Below are 19,086 nucleotides of genomic sequence, written 5' to 3'. Positions count from 1 at the left end.
GTCGAGTGTTGATTGTGGAATCCTGGTGAGCCCTCCACTCTTCCTGCGACAAAACAGCCCAGGGGCTGTCAGCCGACATCGTCGCCCTCACGACTTCGACTCGTCCCATTTAAAACCGAAAGCATCTCGCGATCCCTGCGCTGGCAGCGAGTGCGCTGGTGCTTAGCGGGCCCCGTCCATAATGATGCCCTCAAGAGAGAATTGCTTATTTATATATAATAGGCGACGTCTCGGGCCACGGCTCTTCTTTGGAGCGGAGAGAGAAAACACAGCCAAACTAAAACATAAAACTCGTGCGCTATTAAAAGGCCCGTTGCCTGAAACGTCGCCTCCACAAAAAGACGAACGTGTTGCGTTTTTTGTTCACACTCAACCGCCAAGAGAGGAAGCGCGCTTAGAAACCACGCAATGACTGACCCAAAACAGCTTACAAAGGCTGGCAGCGCAAGTGCTGTTAGCAAGCGCCTATTAAGGTGGGTACAGCAGCACACGAGGGGGTAGTGTGGGTCCAGTATCGTGGCTGACCACCTTTGTCTCCCCAGTGGTGATGTTTACGCATCACGCCAGCTACTCAATTAAGGACGAGACACCCTGTAGGAGCGACCCAGGACAATTTCTGAAACAGCTTGCCACGACGTTAGCCGTGAATGAAACTAAATCAGGTCACAGGGGTTCACAACACAGGTGGGCGCGCGCACACAGATTCCCCGATTAGGCCACAATATCTGTTGGCGAGAACCCATTAAAGCTGGCACAATGCGCACGGTTGAGGGCGGTACAGCCAGCGCCACCCGGTTTCAACTGTCTCTGTATAAACAACGCAGATGTTAAATTTCGATTTAAAGCTTTCGTGACTGCAGGGATTCATCTTCTTGGTTCTTTCGGTAAAGTCACGTAGAAGGGAAATAATAAAACATAATAAATAACAGATGTTACTGCACGCAATGCAAGCTACACACTTTAGGCTGAGTCGACCTAGGGGAGGCGCAGGACCGGTTCAGATAACTGTACGACTGGTGTTTCTCCGTGAGCGGGAATGGAAGTCGGGTTTCCAGGTTGGTGGCGCAGCGCGCTAATCACTGCACCTCCACTTCCCTAGGCGGTGCGTCACGCACGCACGCACACACTCACGCGTGTCCATCACATCAACATTTCTGATTAACGGAGCCGTGTCTCTGCTTTCTGCGCAAAAAATAAATACTATTATGTAAAATAAAAATGGGATATTTGTAGTCTACCCCCCCCCGCCCCACCTCGCCTTTCACGAAGTGACTGCGTCCTTAATCAATAAAATATAACGGCCATAAATATCCATTTGTATGATTATTGTGAGCAGGTGCATTTTTTTGTAGCGAAGTCAATATATCCATATTTTTTACACACCCTGCACATTTTACCAAATAACTATGACTTGAATAAACACCACTTGTGCAGATAATCAGAGATCTGGGAACGTAAGTGCCACGAATTTGTTATTTACTTTAAACCCGAGATCAGTTTAACTGACCACTCAAGACACGTGGCTCGTAAACCAATGTTTAGTTCTCAGAGCTGGAATGTGCCCACAATAACGTGTGACATTTGTTTTTAAATGATTGTTTTCAATAGAATCATTAGTGACTAGGTTGGAACCTTACTAACATGCCTGGGGTTCAAAGCCAGGATCTGAGTGGTGCCACTCTGCCCTCTGAGCCATCGGGCCTCCTTTAAAATAAAAATAGAGGTATCTTAATAAAACAATGCGCAGAACTCTCCATGAATTATTGAACGGATATATACCATGTACGGTGAAAATGTATTTCGAGTACACACAAAATGAAAACGCTGCCAGTCTTGGCGAATTCAAAACCGTGCACACGCATCGCTCGTAAACACACACAGCTCCTGCGTTTTAAACAAGAGCTCAGTGTTTGTGGTTTTATTTCAATCTAACTACACAATGACAATAAATTATCAGTTTACAACAAACAACGTCGGGACAAAAAGGCAACAGGGTTTTCTAAACATTTAGCCGGTAACGTGCGGCCAACGCAATTACATCGGCGACCTACAATACCCCGAGTTGCTGGCTCGCGCCAGAATCAACCGACGAAGCAAAGAATGTCAGCGGCAACATCTTTACCAGACGCTGTCTCGGCACAATCTTAGTTTCCGGTCTAAGGACGATTACTGTCCATACACTCCCGGCCGAACCTCCACCGCGGCAAAAATAAAACTGGCGCAAGCGGGCATCGTGAAGTTCCACAAAAACGTGGCGGAAGCACCGACCTCGCCAGTTGAGCGCAACAAACCGTTGACGGAAGCTGACTCTGCAAGATACTCGGTACCCGGCCTAAGGATGCTTCGTTGCATTTAAAAGTCCATAAAGGAAACAACCGAATCTCCACCGAAAAACAAACGACGAAAAATGATGCGAGTGGGCATTTTACCGTTCCCCAGTTCCCCAAAAAAACACCACCGGCAATCGGCGGCGCGATGTCCCCCGTCACGGCGCCGCGGGCTCCCGCCGCTCCTGCGCTGCCTCGTCCGCTTTGCCGGTGCAAAACGCGGCCCTGAGGATGTCGCTGCTGAGGCACACGTAGGCGAAGAAGACGAGCACGAGCAGCGACGTGACGATGAGGAAGACGCCGATGCTGACGTGCCGCTGCAGGACGACCATGACGAAGCCCAGGAGGCACATGACCAGGATGGAGAGGGCGAAGAGCAGGTGCAGCATGGAGAAGGTCCGGAGCGAGCGGCGCCTGCTGGCGCCGTCCTCTTGCGGGTTTTCAGCGTCGGCGTCGACGGCGAACGTCGGCTCGCACGCGCACGCTTCGACGGGCACCGCCGACGCTACGTCTCGCTCGCCGGCCGCTCCGCCGATTCCGCCGGCGACGATTCCGCCCAGCGAGGGCCAGGGCGCCGTGACGGCGACGGGAAACGCGTCTCCGTGGCGTGGCGGCGCGGGGCCCGGCGAGCCTCGGCACGGCCGAGGAGAAGGGGACGAGCACGGCGCGGCGTCCCAGCTGGGCAGCGCTACGATGGCGACGCTGAAGGGGCGGACGAGCGAGGCCAGCGAGGGCACGACCGCCGCCGCCGGCGCCGCGTTGTCTCCGGCGCTGACGAGCGCCGGCGCCCAGCGGCAGAAGGGGCAGCTGACGGCGGCCGAGGAGGAGGTGGCGAGCGAGCCGATCCGGCGCAGGCACTCGCCGCAGAGCGCGTGGCCGCACAGCAGGTAGCGCCGCGGGTTGAGCGCCGCGTCGTACGCGACGCAGCAGATCTCGCAGTCCTCGCCGCCGCCGCCTCCGCCTCCGCCGCGGGCGCCAGCACTGTGGGGGGCAGCGTTGGGAGCTCCCCGAGCCAGGCTGGAGGCCATTGTCACTCTATACTTTTAAAAAACATCGACGGGGTCTGTGCGGGTACTGCGTGCACGTCCGTGTGGATTTCGTTTTTTTTATTCCTTCCAATTTCGTTGTTTCTGTCAAGCTGCAATGACCAAAGAGTCGAACGTACACACGTGCGTGCGTCCGTGCGTGCGTATAAGCCAACTAAACATGAAAACGTGCACAGCTGGCGCGCCGGTTTCTCAGAGTCTGACTGCCTGAAACGCTGGCCCCATCATTGTGCCTGAGAGGTGGATCGAGTGCTGTACGTGGTGGGCCTTCTTATATCCCGAGCCGGCAGCCGGGCGCGTGACTCGCTAAAGATGCCCTCCCCCCCCCATCCTTTGCCCATTGTCTTAGCCCTCTCCCCACAACCACCCACAAGCACCCCCACCTCTCACCAGGTGATCAGGAGCTAATTCACATGGTAATTACACAGCAAACAAAGTCCGGCTACCACAGGATCAAACTTCCTCTGCACAAAACAAACATCTCATTTGTTCTATTTATGGCACACACCCCCACCCGCTTTAAAAAAAAGACACAAACCCTAAAACACACTGAGACTGACATGATATTTGTTGGCGAGTTAAGTATTCATGCACACGTCAAAATAGTGAAGACAAATTAACCAACATCCCAAGTGGAGATGCACTTCAAACTCTCGAGCCTTGGGCATGCAGCAGCAGCAGGAACACAGCTGCTGTGGGTGTGTTTAGCTCATAGACTACGAGGAAGTGGCAGGACTTTGGAAACAAAGAAGCATCACGTGAATTTTGAATCTCCCTTTGAAATACACAAAGTATCAGGTGGTGAACAAGCACAAATAACAAACACAAAAAACACGTTCGTCAACAATAACAGTGTGGCTTTAAAAGGAAATATATATGACAGGTGAAGACGTTTCAGGCAATGGCCCTTCTAGATAGCACATACGTAGAGAGCAGTTCTAAAATAAATGAGTTTTCTATCTAGATTTAAACGTGCATCGCTCCAGTGCCTTTTTAATGTCGGAAGGAGGAGCGTTTCGCACCTCCGATGAGCACGGTTAGCCAAGACGTTCAACATACGCACGGACATTTCCACTTCGTCTGGAAAAGAGTTGAAATAGCTCAGTGGGCATCACCTGGTAAAATAAAACAAACACTGTCGTGCGTGAGCTCGTTGGGTGCGGCCGGACTCACCTCTGTCTCCGGCCTTGGGATGAGGACTGGCGGCCTCATCTTGAGGGTGAGATCCATGAAGTCCCACTGGCCGATCACGTACTGCACAGGCATGCTGGGGCGCACAGACGGGCACACACAAACACAAAACAGACAACGGACACATTCGGAATCCGGTGCCCTGAGAAGCTCGCGCGGGTGCGCGGAGCGAAACGTTGGACATTGTGCAAAACCGGAAGTTCACCGTAGAGCCGATAGCGGGCTGTTGGTGAAAGTGTTGATAGCGAGTACCAGTATAGCGGGACTTAATAATTGCTCGCTACGCAGACGCGCACACATCGACTCGCAATGCACACGGAGGATGTGTAGACGCTCAATTGCATGCACGCAGGCAAATGCAAAGATTCCCCGTATAGTCTTAACAGACTGTTGGGGCAAGTACTGTTCGCGAGCACCTATGAAGGCTGGCACGGCTCAAGAAGGAGTGGATGGCCAGCGCCACGCCCGGCCGCCTTTGTCTCCCCAACGGCGATGATTTTACACAACGCACCAAGTACTAATTTGAGGGTGAGTCGATCTAGGAGAGGCCAAGGACCAGGACCGGTTCAGATAATGGTCACCGGTGTTGGCTGTCAGTGGGAATCGAATTCGGGTCGCCGGGTTCACAGCGCAGCGCGCTAACCGTTGCACTCCCGCTCCTCAACAGACGTGCACAGACACACATACAAAAATACAACAACAACCGCCATTCGCCACTAAGTGGCGGTGACGTCACCACGACGCTTGTGCCAGGCCAAGTGCACCTTGAGGCCACGTGAAGTGTCGAACGCCCACTGGCAGGAGGTCACGGGGCAGACCCAGCAGGTGCCACGGGTCGACTGACCGAGATGACCGAGATGACTGGCTGATGCACCACCTTTGCCCCCTACTGTACCAACTTGCTGTGCTTTAGCCACCCGGCGCTCCGCTCGTTGTTGTGATACACGTACATGCACACATACATGCACACATACATGCACACATACATGCACACATACATGCACACATACATACACAGAGTGCATGTTAACAAAGTTGAAGGAGTTGGGGGCAAGTGCTGTTCGTGAGCACCTATTAAATACACACGGAATACGCAAGCTGACACGTACATGAACGGAATACACACACAGGATGCAGCAACAATAGCTGCCATCTTGCCACTAAGTGGTGGTGACTTCACCGTAGCGCTTGTGTCAGGCTAGGTGCACGAGGCCCCATGAAGTGTGAAAGGCTCAGTAGCAGGATACAGAATACAATACCCAGACAGGCAGTACAAAGACCACCTCCCAGAGCCTCAACAGACTGTTAGCGAGTACCTATGAAGGCTGGCATGGCACAAGATCGGGTTGGGTGGCCAGCACTACACCTGGCCACCAGTGGTGATGTTTACACACCGCACCAGGAACTCGTTGTAGCTCATGGGTGCAACTCTCCGGAGCAGTAATGCGACTCACAAACTCGTCCCAATGCGACTCACAAACTCGTGGCAGCTCCCATATCTCTCTCGCCTCCCATCAGCCTGCACGACAGCTCACGGTGGAACTCTCTCCCCAGGGCGACTCACAACCTCCTCCTCTCTACACCGGGCACCAGAACCATCACGGCCGGACGTCGTTTCTTTGTGGCACCACCCTGCCCCCCCCACGTTCCATCTCCACGTACTTTTAAGGGACACCTATTTTTTTTGGAACTGCTTAGTGTGTTCAGTCTGTTGTCCTTCCCCCGCACCTCCGATTAGCACGGTTGGCTACGTACGGTGCGAAAGAAGTTCAACGTGCATGCATACCACATAATTTAAAGGCCGGACCTCTTTCGCCTGTCTTTCCGAGCAACACCGAGTTTGGCTCCGCGCCTTCTGCCACAATCATTTTTATCCGTCAATTATTCTGGGAATAGAAAATTGCATCATTATTACTTTGCGAGAGGGGAGACAGAACGTAGTTCCCTGCACCAACCAGCACTGACCGGCGTGGTGAAGTATGGCAACCTTCCCCTGGGCCCCCCCCCCCATCATCGACATGCCAAAACACCAAGGCTGTTAAAGTTTCACCGTGAGGCCCACGTAAACACAATGCAAATTAATCATTGTACAAGTGCTGGCACCGACTTGAATATGCACATAGTTTGCCTGGTGTCTACAGATGGTGTTTACTTCAGGTTATTTTTGCTCTACCGTATATATGTGGCATGTGCTATTTCTATGCTAGAAACTATTTTAAGTTATTGAAAAACATATCCTATCGTGAGCAATCGTGTGTGGGTCTGTGTGTGTGGGGAGCGGTAGTGCAGCGGTTAGCGCCCTGCGCTACAAACCCAGCGACCCGAGTTCGATTCCCGCTCATGGCCAACACCAGTGACGATTATCTGAACAGGTCCTGGGCCTCCTCCAGGTCGACTCAGCCTCAAAACGTGTACCTGGTGTGGTGTGTAAACATCGCCACTGGGGAGACAAAAGCGGTCGGGCGTGGAGCCTTCATAGGTGCTCGCTAACAGCACTTGCCTCTACAGTCCGTTAAGGATATACGGGGGATCTTTGTCTTGTGTGCACGCGCGCGTGAGAGCAGTATTGTAGCGGTTAGTGCACTGTGTTACGAACCTGACGACCCGGGTTCGAGTTTAGCTCATGGCCAATGCCAGTGACGATTATCTGAACCGGTCCTGGGGCTCCCCTACGTCGACTCAAGATAAATGAGTACGTGGTGCGGTGCGTAACAACATCAGCACTGGGGATACAAAGGCGTTCGGGCGTGGTGCTGGCCACCTACTCCCTTGTGTGCCGTGCCGGCCTTCACCGGTGCTATTCGCGCATAGCGCTTGCCCCAACAGTCTAAACTCTAAAGGCTACACGGAGGATCTTTGTGCAGTGGCGCGTTTGGATGTCCTCTCGGACGCGTTCCATTCCTAATGCAGCACAAAGAGTCACCACTCTCGAGACGTGTGCCTTGCAGGTGGTAGCTGCTGAGAACGGATCGATACGAAATCCCAACGCATTGACGGCGATGATGATAATGGATGGCGCTTGCCGGGGACTTTAATGCTTTTTTTTTTTTAAATAACGCTCAGTCCAAAGTTCCCAATAACCATTTTACATGTCGCACAAACACGCAGCTTTTACGTAATTGGTAATCTCCTTTGGCAATACACAGAGTGCACCTCAAAGTTATTACCACTGCAGCGCAATCAGAAAACCTGGGCGGGCTAATTCCAGTTGGGGGGCTTACCCCCCCACCATTTTGATCCTTCCAGCATTGTTATAAATCAGCGCCCACTTCATGGGAAGTCAATGGTAATCATCCTAAGCGTGTACGCTCGCTCCTGCCACAGGAATATAGATATATTTATTTTCCCACCACTATGCTCAGGGCTGCTGTGAACACGAGATGAAAACTGCTGCTCCCATGCTCATGATATCAAAGGAAGGCAATGTTACTGTGATTATTAAACGTTTGGGAAGGTGGTGGTGGTGGTGGCAGAGTGGTGAGTGCACTGCACTAAGAAGCCGGTCACCTGACTTTGAATCCTGCCAAAGGTTAACATCAGTGAGATCAGTGCACTTGTCCTGGGCTGCTACTGCTGTGGGTGCTGCTAATGCTGCTACTACTGTTACAGCTGAGGATACTACTTCAGCTGCGAATACAGCTGCTGCTAATACAACTGCTGCTAATACAGCTGCTGCTAATACAACTGTTACTGCTGCTAATACAACTGCTGCTAATACAGCTGCTGCTAATACAACTGTTACTGCTGCTAATACAGCTGCTACTGCTGCTAATACAGCTGCTCCTGCTGCTAATACAGCTGCTACTGCTGCTAGTACAGCTGCTGCTACAGCTGTTACTGCTGCTAATACAGCTGTTACTGCTGCTGACACAGCTGTTACTGCTGCTAACACAGCTGTTACTGCTGCTGACACAGCTGTTACTGCTGCTAACACAGCTGTTACTGCTGCTAACACAGCTGTTACTGCTGCTAATACAGCTGTTACTGCTGCTAATACAGCTGCTACTGCTGCTAACACAGCTGTTACTGCTGCTAACACAGCTGTTACTGCTGCTAACACAGCTGTTACTGCTGCTGACACAGCTGTTACTGCTGCTAACACAGCTGTTACTGCTGCTAATACAGCTGTTACTGCTGCTAATACAGCTGCTACTGCTGCTGACACAGCTGCTACTGCTGCTGACACAGCTGTTACTGCTGCTAATACAGCTGTTACTGCTGCTACTGCTGTTGATACAGCTGTTACTAATGCTGATACAGCTGTTACTGCTGCTGATACAGCTGCTACTGCTGCTAATACGGCTGTTACTGCTGCTAATACAGCTGCTACTGCTGCTAACACAGCTGTTACTAATGCTGATACAGCTGTTACTGCTGCTGATACAGCTGTTACTGCTGCTGATACAGCTGCTACTGCTGCTAATACGGCTGTTACTGCTGCTATCACAGCTGTTACTGCTGCTGCTACCTCGTGAGACGTCGACGGCAGAGCTCCCCGACCTTCGCTTGCGCCTCCGCCGCGATGGGCCGAGTCACGGCCCTGCCCAGGCTCGCCATCTGCGTGATGAGTCACACGCCCCGCGTCAAAAATCTCAACATCCCTCGGGTTTTATCAGCAAAAACACGGCGTAGTGCTGTGAAACAAAACCACCACTCCCCCCCCCCCCCCAGTTACGTGTCTCCCCGAACAAATAGAGCACGCGTGGTTTTTTGCGCTTGTCGGACGAGCGGCTTTTTCAGACCATTATTATCCAGCAGCATCTGTTTAAGCCAAATCCGCACCGGTTTTGACCGACTGGGTCTCTCTTCCCACGAACGCGTGGTAAGTCGGCAGCATTCGTTTCGACTTCCGATTTGTCTGCTTAGCCAGGGGAGAACTCTCGCGGCCACGATAGTCTCGTTTGCAAGAGTGACCCGGCTCACCAGAAAATACAAAATCAATTAAATCAAATAAAACACAACAGTATAATGAAGCAAATTTCAACAAGCGCAATAAAAAAAACGCAATTAGAAATCAGGGCAAAAACAACCGCGTTACAGGAAAAATAGAAAACACCGCACACAAACATGAACCAAAGTGAAAAGCTAATACATTTTGCCGTGAGGAAAGTCATCTAAGGCAGGCCCGCCCCTGGGACCGACCGCGAGCGGCGCCAGCCTCACCGTCTTAGCCCCAAGCACGTGCGCGACAATGTAGGCGGCCGACTCCCACGGCTCGGAGATTCCCGCCGCTCGGAATCGTCTGCTCCACGAGCGGACGCAGCCCAGCGCCGTCTCCCCTCTCCCGCGTCCTCCCACACCTTCGCCACGGCCGCCACGGCCGTCACCATCGTCCCCTCCCGCACCCTCGGCCGCCCCGGCTCCAGACGCCCGCCTGGCTTGAGGCGCAGTCGCTGACCGCGCCCGCGTCATTTCACTCTCGATGGGGGGCACAGGACGGCCGGCGCGCGGAGACCAAATCCAGGTGGAGAAGTCTCGCGGAGGCGAAGGCCACCTCGGCCCGGCGAGGCTGCCGTGCCCCGATTTTCCGGATCGTGCTGCGCTCCTTTGCCGGGCTGCTGCCCGACCCTGACACCGCAGGCCGCCCCGAGATCGTTCTTGGCACGGCCTCTGAAACGGCGTGCCGCTGCCTGTGCTTTCAATGGACCCCGCCGCCAGGGGAATGACGGACGGACCGTACGGAAAACGTCTGCGGAGGTCTAAATTGTTAAGCGACGGCCGGTGCCAGCCAGGGCACGGTGCTGCGCCCTGCAGTGTGCGTGGGGCGATGCTGATCCAGGTCCGGATTGGTTTCACGATCCGCTTCATTGTTCGTGGTGGTGGTGGTGGTGTCGGTGACAATTCGTGAGTGTTGCAAGATTTTTAGTGCCAGTTTAGTTTTCTTGTTTGATGGTCGGGCAATTTTTCAGCTGAAATGAATGAAAACAAAAAACAGAGGTGAGTGTACAAATTTAAAAAGCTATCCAGCATCTGCAGAGTATGATTTATGTGGATAAACAATTTGCAAAACAAATGGAATTGTGATGAGAGATGTATTAACAGTGTGGGCTTTTATGGACTACATAAACCACTTTGGTAAAGGTGATAGTTCAACTTCAGTGTTGATAGAGAGGCAGGAGTAATGTCTGTGTCAATACATGGGCCAGATAGCTTAGATGGATTCAACAAAAGCAACCAAAAACACGCTTCTGGTCTTCAAATGTAAGAGCATGTGCAAGAAATTCACGGAAGAATATGGTCAGGATAATATGGAAGTTGTGAATACAACGGCGCAAATAAATTATTGTAGATTTAATGAGAGGAAGACGTTTGCAATGGGTGATGCACGTGTGCAAATTGGAGGAGGGCAGAGTTTCTAGACAGGCATCGGAGAGCAACCCAGAGGTCGGTGAGACGTAACGCCAGATGGTTAGTAGACCGTAAGAGCAGACCTTGACATTTCAGTTGTGAATCAACGTTGCACAAACTGCAGGATCTGGAAAAAGGTTTAAAAAAAAAACACACAACAGGACCGCACCAACCCAACTAGGCCAATGACGCAAACATGCAAACGTGACCCATTAATACCGAGCCGCCGGGGTTGCGACTGCCAACGCACATAGCGGGGGACACAAAGACAAAGATCCCCCGTAAAGCCTTAACAGACTGTTGGGGCAAGTGCTGCTAGCGAGCACCTATGATGGCTGGAACAGCACACGATGGGGGGCTGGCCAACACCACGCCCGGCCGCCTTTGTCTCCCTAGTGGCAATGTTTACACTTCACACCAAGTACTCATTTGAGGCTGAGTCGACCTAGGGGAGGCCTAGGACCAGTTCAGATAATCGTCACTGGTGTTGGCCGTGAGCGGGAATCTAACCCGGGTCGCAGGGTTCGTAGCGCAGTGCGAAAACCACTACACTACCAGCGGGGTACACACACACGCGCACACACGCGCACATGCGCGCAGCACCTTAATTCCCACATGCCCGAGAAGCAAACGGTGAAGACGAAGCAGGGCCTTGCAACTTTGAGCGCACGCAGGGAATTCCTCCACGATGAATATACTTCATTAGTAGATCTCAAGATGGCAGCCCAGTCCATCCAGCTCATTAGTCACGGGAGCAGGAATTTGCCACAAAATAACCCAATTATACTAATAGGGGTCAGGGGTTACCACAAAAGACAATTTGGATTTATGAATTGTCTAAATGTGACCGCATCTCAAGATGCTGCATAGGGCGGAGGGAGGGGGGGATTTGCATTCATGGGGGTCTTCGAATGGAGGTATTTTTGTATTTTTTGAAGGTGGTGTGAGGACCCACTGCTCATGGCTGAGTGCGAAGGAGATTGACGTGTGGTAAAGGTGTGGATGAAAATACTGAAACGTGAATATAGGGCAAAATAAAGTAATTCCTGGGAAGAGGAATAACACTGCCCCCTGATGTGATTAATTTTCACCTTGATGAAATCTTTCAGCAAAAATAAAGGCCAGAATCTTCACACCAATTAAAGGATTCACAGTTCACACTTTTTAAACTAGGTTACGAGGCTGAAGTTTCTTCAATTAATTGAAAAGGTTTAATTGGTGTTATGGCTGTAACACAAGGTTAAACTGGGAAAGTTGGCGAGCAGCCACCGATCCCGACCCTGACAATAGCTGTAAACAGGCTGTAAACAGGCTGCCGATGAGACCCAGGAGATCAAAACCAGTACAGTTTGCGTTTCTGAACAAACACTGAAATGTATCGCTGGTCGGAAAAACTCATTGGCTGGTGGACTCAAAAATTTCCTCCGCTCACGCCATCGTCTGAAACTGCCTTCCACCAATCAGAATCACAATATTTATGGACATCGGAGGAATTTGATGAGCTCTGAAGATAATTTCCACAGATGTCCTGGAGGACAGCGGTCCCCAAACTTTTTGGCACCAGCGACCAGTTTCGTGGAAGACAATTTTTTCACGGACCGGGGGGTGGGGGGGGGTTCATCATTGGGTCCCTTTTCAAAGAAGCTCTCCGGCAACGTTTGTTTTTTTACTAATTTTGGCTAGGGGTTAGAGCTTGTGGGCTCACCAACACTGTGACTGAGACAAGTGCGCGGTGCGGGAAAGAAGCACGGACGGAAGTGGTCAATAAAACGATGGGCGGGCCACATGCAGACTCACCGCTCACCACTATGCGGTGTGTAGAGTGTGTACACACGCGGACTCACCGCTCTCACCTCCTGCTGCTGTGCGGCCCGGTTCCTAACAGGCCACGGACTGGTACCGGTCCACGGCCTGGGGGTTGGGGACCCCTGCTCAACTCCCTGCTCCTGTTCAAGCTATAGGCTAGACCATCATCTTATCCTCTGTCTATGACTAACCGCCTTCTCTTTATATATTTAACTAGCGGAAGTACCCGGCTTTGCCCGGGTGAAAAATATATTTCTTAAAAACCTTACATATATATACACAGATACTAAGGTATTGTCAAAGCCCGGTGGGCTGTTTGTACATTTCTCCACCAACAAATATATAAGAGGCTTTCACAAGTCCAAAAAGTTGTAGAAAGTGTGGGGTAAATAGTTGATGTCAAAATGTTTCCGAAAATTGTGGTCTCCCCCCCCCCCTCAAAAAATATCTTTACCCCTCATAGGTATATATACTAACAACACCTTACATACAACAGAGGAAGTGGTATCTATTGACTCTGTAGTAGTATCTACTGACTGTACCGTAGTATCTACTGAGCCAGTAGTAGCTACTGACTGTGTAGTAGTATTTAGTGACTGTAATAACTACTGACCATAGTAGTATTTACTGGGCCTACAGTAGTATCTACCGACTATATACTCGTAACGACTAACTGTATAGTATCTGCTGACTCTATAGTTGTATCCACTGACTATAGTAGTAACTACAAAATCTATAGCAGTATCTACTCACTCTATAATAGTATCTACTGACTCTAGTAGCTACTCACCATAGCAGTATGTACTGACTGTATAGTAGTATATACTGACTGTAGCAGTATTGACTGACTGTAGTGGTATATACTGACTGTTTTAGTATTTACTATAGCGGTATCTACCAACTCGATAGCAGTATCTACTATCACTACAGCAGTGTATACCGACTGAGGTCGTACCTGCTATCACTACAGCAGTGCATACTGCTGTGTTGGTACCTGCTATGATTACAGCAGTGCATACTGCTGTGGTGGTATCTGCTATGATGAGAGTACATATTGTGGTGGTGGTACCTGGTATGATAACAGCAGTGCATATTGACTGTACTCATCATTCACCCTCACCATTCACCACTCACAACTCACCCTTACCACTCATCCTCACCACTCACCACTCCCACTCACTATTGACCATTCACCCTCACAACTCACCACTCACCAACCTCCCTCACCAATCTCCCTCACCACTCACCCTCACCACTCACCCTCACCACTCACCAAACACCACTCACCCTCACCACTCACTCTCACCACTAACCCTCACCACTAACCCTCACCACTCTCACTCACCACTCTCCCTCACCACTCACTCTCACCATTCACCCTCACCATTCAGCCTCACCACTCACCCTCACCACTCACCCTCACCACTCAACTTCACCCTCACTACTCACCATTCATCCTCACCAATCACCACTGACCAATCACCACTCACCATTCTCCACTAACCCTCACCACTCAACCTCACCACTCACCCTCAAAACTAACCACTCTCTCACCACTCACCCTCACCACTCAGCACTCACCCTCACCACTCACCCTCACCACTCACCCTCACCACTCACGCTCACCACTCACCCCTCACCGCTCACCACTCACCCATCACCACTCACAACCGCCACTCACCCTCACCACTCATCCTCACCACTCACCCTCACAACAACCACTCACCCTGACCACTCACCACTCATCCTCACCAATCACACCCTCACCAATCACCACTCACCCGCACTGCTCACCCTCACCACTCACGCTCACCCTCACCACTCACCCCTCATAACCGCCACTCACCCTCACCACTCACCCTCACCACTCACCCTCACTACTCACCACTCATCCTCACCAATCACACCCTCAACAATCACCACTCACCCTCACCACTCACCCTCACCACTCACTCTCACCACTCACCCTCACAACAACCACTCACCCTCAACGCTCAGCACTCACCCTCACCACTCACCCTCACCATTCACCCTCACCACTCTCCCTCACCACTCTCCCTCACCACTCACCAGTCACGCTCACCACTCACCCTCACCTCTCACCACTCACCCTCACCACTCACCCTGACCACTCACCACTCATCCTCACCAATCACACCCTCACCAATCACCACTCACCCTCACTGCTCACCCTCACTGCTCACCCTCACAACTCACCCTCACCACTCACCCTCACCATTCACCACTCACGCTCACCCTCACCACACACCCCTCACTAATCACCACTCACAACCGCCACTCACCCTTACCATTCACCCCTCATCCTCACCAATCACACCCTCAACAATCACCACTCACCCTCACCACTCACGCTCAACACTCACCCTCACCACTCATGCTCACCACTAACCCTCACCACTCACCCTCACCACTCACTAATCACCTCTCACAACCGTCACTCACCCTCACCACTCACTCTTACCACTCACCCTCATCACTCACCACTCACCCTCACAACAACCACTCACCCTCACTACTCATCCTCACCAATCGCACCCTCACCAATCACCACTCACCCTCACTGCTCACCCTCACCGCTCACCACTCAACCTCACCCTCACCACTCACGCTCACCCTCACCACTCACAACTGCCACTCACCCTCCCCACTCACCCTCACCACTCACCCTCACCCTCACCAATCACCACTCACCCTCACCACTCACCCTCACCATTCACCCTCACCACTCACCCTCACCACTCACCCTCACCACTCACAACTGCCACTCACCCTCCCCACTCACCCTCACCACTCACCCTCACCAATCACCACTCACCCTCACCACTCACCCTCACCATTCACCCTCACCACTCACCCTCACCACTCACCCTCACCACTCACAACTGCCACTCACCCTCCCCACTCACCCTCACCACTCACCCTCACCCTCACCAATCACCACTCACCCTCACCACTCACCCTCACCATTCACCCTCACCACTCACCCTCACCACTCACCCTCACCACTCACAACTGCCACTCACCCTCCCCACTCACCCTCACCACTCACCCTCACCAATCACCACTCACCCTCACCACTCACCCTCACCATTCACCCTCACCACTCACCCTCACCACTCACCCTCACCATTCACCCTCACCACTTTCCCTCACCACTCTCCCTCACCACTCTCCCTCACCACTCGTTAAGGGCGATCCTAAAGGAATCTACAACCTTCGATGATTCCTTTGCGCGATTCAAAGAATCGATTCCTGGCGCATAGGAGGTTTCCATTTTTAATTACAGAGTTTTATTTTCATTGTTATGTTATGTTTTAAAGTTTTCAGGAGTTTTTTATTATATTTTAGCCCCGATCAACGCCGGATATTTCCCATTCGTAGCAGTTTATATCAACTCTATAACCAACTTATATTAAACGGAAATAAGGCGATTCTAAATGAATCTACAACCTTCGATTCCTTTTCGCGATTCATAGAATCGATTCTTGGCGTGGTCGGGTTAAGAGTTTTAATTACACAGTTGTATTTTAATTGGGATGTTATGTTTTAAAGTTTTCAGAAGATTTTAAATGTATTTTTCCCCCGGGCAACGCTGGGTATATCGAGTTTATACCACAAAGTCGTCGCCTGACAGAGTTGCGTGTCGAGGCCTAGTACCGTGCAGAGCCTCCGGCCTCGCCTAGATTGCCCACCCGGCTGAGGCTGGGTGCTGGGGCCGTTACCCCCCCCCCCCGCGCTACAATAATACTGTCTAATCGCTATAATTTTATTATCTACCGACCCTATAATAGTAATTGCACACATTGGGGTGGAAGCGGAGTGAAGAGGACGTGAAACTTTGATGAATTTACCTCAGAGTCGCGTGTTAATGCGTGCGCATATTTTTAACGGGAATTAAAAATGGCGTCCACCCTGCAGCGAAGTTGTTGCTACCCGTTGCCAGCGGCAACCGCCGTGGTCCGCGCCGGTCGGCGATATTAAATAAATAAATATTTTTTATAAATAAATAGAAATCGCACTAAATCGATTATCGGGCCGATTTAAAGTTTAGAGACGAAAAATCGGAAATGCCTAAGTTTACCGCGGGGCCGGGGGCGTGCCCACCTGCAAAATTTAATCTCGGCGAACCCCACGGTCCGAGAGCTACATCCCCCGCAAGGGAGCGTACGCAGACGGACGGACGGACAGACAGACAGACAAAAAATGAATTATATAGGTTAGATTACATATACCTACTGTTTCTGTGCCACGCCTTGAGCATGTGGTCGCATTCAGACGTAATATGAATCCAACTTGTATTTTATGCACGAGACAATGCATGAAATATTAATGAGGAAGACATCGATTTTGCCCCCTGTAATCACGTTATTGTCCAAAATAAATTAATGATCACAGCCACATTCAGCAGCACAGCCACACAAAGCATGCGATCTATTAACCTGCACCGAAATCTGTCATCGCATACAAATGCAATTCTACGGCAGATTAAATATCGGCACGTGTTTCACACAGAGTCTTGTATATACGTGATCTCTATATATATTAATGGCTCTCATCTGTCAATACCCACTCATCTGTGAATAGCCCAGCAGCTGTTATTGGGAACAAGTCCCAGCAGGGATTCTTTGGGAACTCAACTTTCAATTACAATCACCTACCCATGTTGTTTCTCACCCGTCACTGTGAGCTCATTTGTAAGTAGCCACTCACCTGGGTAGTTCCGATGATTTTGGATGCTCAAATTCAGAGACCTTACAGATGTGGTTAATCGCGGGTATAATCATTGAGTTTTTCTTTTTACTGGTGCATGGTATGTGAACCAACTTGTCCACGTTTCTGTTGACATGTGGCTCAGCGGTACAGACGGCTCAGCCGCAGAACGAGCGGCTTGCAATGGGGAGGTTGCGAGTTCATATTCTCATAGGTGGTTATTTAACTCAATCCCATCATCTCTCCACGGTCGATAAAATAGATACCACTTTGTGAATTCAGCAATGATGGACTAACGGGCCGTCCATAAATGACGTCACGCACTTGGGGGGGGGGGCGGGTCAGACATTTGTGACGATGTGTGCCGAGGGGGGGAGGGTTCGAGAAATGTGACGTCACTTCAAAATGCACAAGTTTAAATAGATTTAAATTAAATAGGATTGTTAGAACCCAAATTTTGATTAATTTTCATTATAACTATTTGATTATTTAAATTTACAAAGGTCACCTTTCATTTATTCCATGAAGGAGCATTTTGCTTCTCCATGGGAGAATGGAGAATCATACAATTTGTAATTTATTTGAATGATTGTTATTAAACATTTTTATTCTAATGATTCTACCAGGCTTTTCATTCTGTGAAATGAATATGTGATTGTTATAATTGTACTCTCCATTTTGCTTCGTTCTACTACAAAGTTTAAAGTATTTTTTTTATAGTTATTACTTTTAATATTTGATAATTATTAGAGAATTTCAATATAATATTCTGAACATCTGCAGTTTTAATTAGACGCTGAATATTTTGAAGTGAATTTTATGCTAAATTTCAGCTTCCCAACGATTCCTTTTTAATGTTTTGTCCTACAACATCAGAGTGCAGCGCCACATTAAATACGCACTACAATGACAATAGTTTTAAGTGATTTGAAGCATGTTTTATTTTCAAAATGGAAATATGGTTTGGGGGGGCAGAGCTTTGTGACGTCATATTTGAGGGGGGGTCTGACTTTGTGACGCCGTGTGACGAGGGGGGGGGTCAAAAATCGGTCAAAATCACGTGACGTCATTTATGGTCGGCCCCTAATGATAAGTCTCGTCCTCAGCATAGCAATGTGGAATTTCCACCACTGGCTCAGGGCTGTAAACAGAAGATAAGCACCGTCTGTCTGGATGCTCATTAAAGCAGGAAATCACTGACTGTAATCATCCATGGTGATAAAAACTACAGTAAAACCTTGGATTGCGAGCATAATTCGTTCCGGAAACGCGTTTGTAATCCAAAGCACTCGTATATCAAAGCACTCGGACATCAGTTGTGATCACGTGGCGCTCGGCAGACAAAGCGTATACACGTACTACTCGTGTTGCAAGACCTCGCTCGTTTATCAAATTAATATTTATTTTAAAAATTTGCTCGTCTTGCAAAACACTCGCAGACCAAGTTACTCGCAATCCAAGGTTTTACTGTATTTGTATTTTACCAGGTAAGGCCCACTGAGCTATAGTTATGTTTTCAGAAGCGACCTGGCCACAAACGATGGCTCAACGAAGTGGCTTATCTCATGTAGAAAGTTACAGCAGCTAAATCCTCTAAAGGCATGTTTCTAAATGTGGAGGGAAACCCCGAGGACCCG

At 50.2% G+C, this 19,086-nt stretch overlaps 1 protein-coding gene across 2 annotated transcripts in view; it reads right to left on the bottom strand.

Moving 5' to 3' along the window:
* Positions 1-19,086, bottom strand: part of HEMK1 (HemK methyltransferase 1, mitochondrial release factors N(5)-glutamine) — a 45,522-nt gene that overhangs the window by 25,467 nt on the left and 969 nt on the right. For both annotated transcript variants that reach the window (XM_078861040.1, XM_078861039.1), the window contains exons 2-4: positions 9,728-10,473; positions 9,033-9,121; positions 4,547-4,640 (exon numbers count right to left, since the gene is read on the bottom strand). In XM_078861040.1, coding sequence (XP_078717166.1) covers positions 4,547-4,640; positions 9,033-9,121; positions 9,728-10,372 — 828 coding nt within the window. In that variant the 5' untranslated portion in view covers positions 10,373-10,473. The remainder of the gene's footprint in view (positions 1-4,546; positions 4,641-9,032; positions 9,122-9,727; positions 10,474-19,086) is intronic.

This window comes from Lampetra fluviatilis, chromosome 11 (genome assembly GCF_964198595.1).
Source record: "Lampetra fluviatilis chromosome 11, kcLamFluv1.1, whole genome shotgun sequence".
Classification (NCBI taxonomy): domain Eukaryota; kingdom Metazoa; phylum Chordata; class Hyperoartia; order Petromyzontiformes; family Petromyzontidae; genus Lampetra; species Lampetra fluviatilis.
Note: the sequence above shows the minus strand (reverse complement) of the source record. Positions and strands in the feature narration are given on the sequence as shown.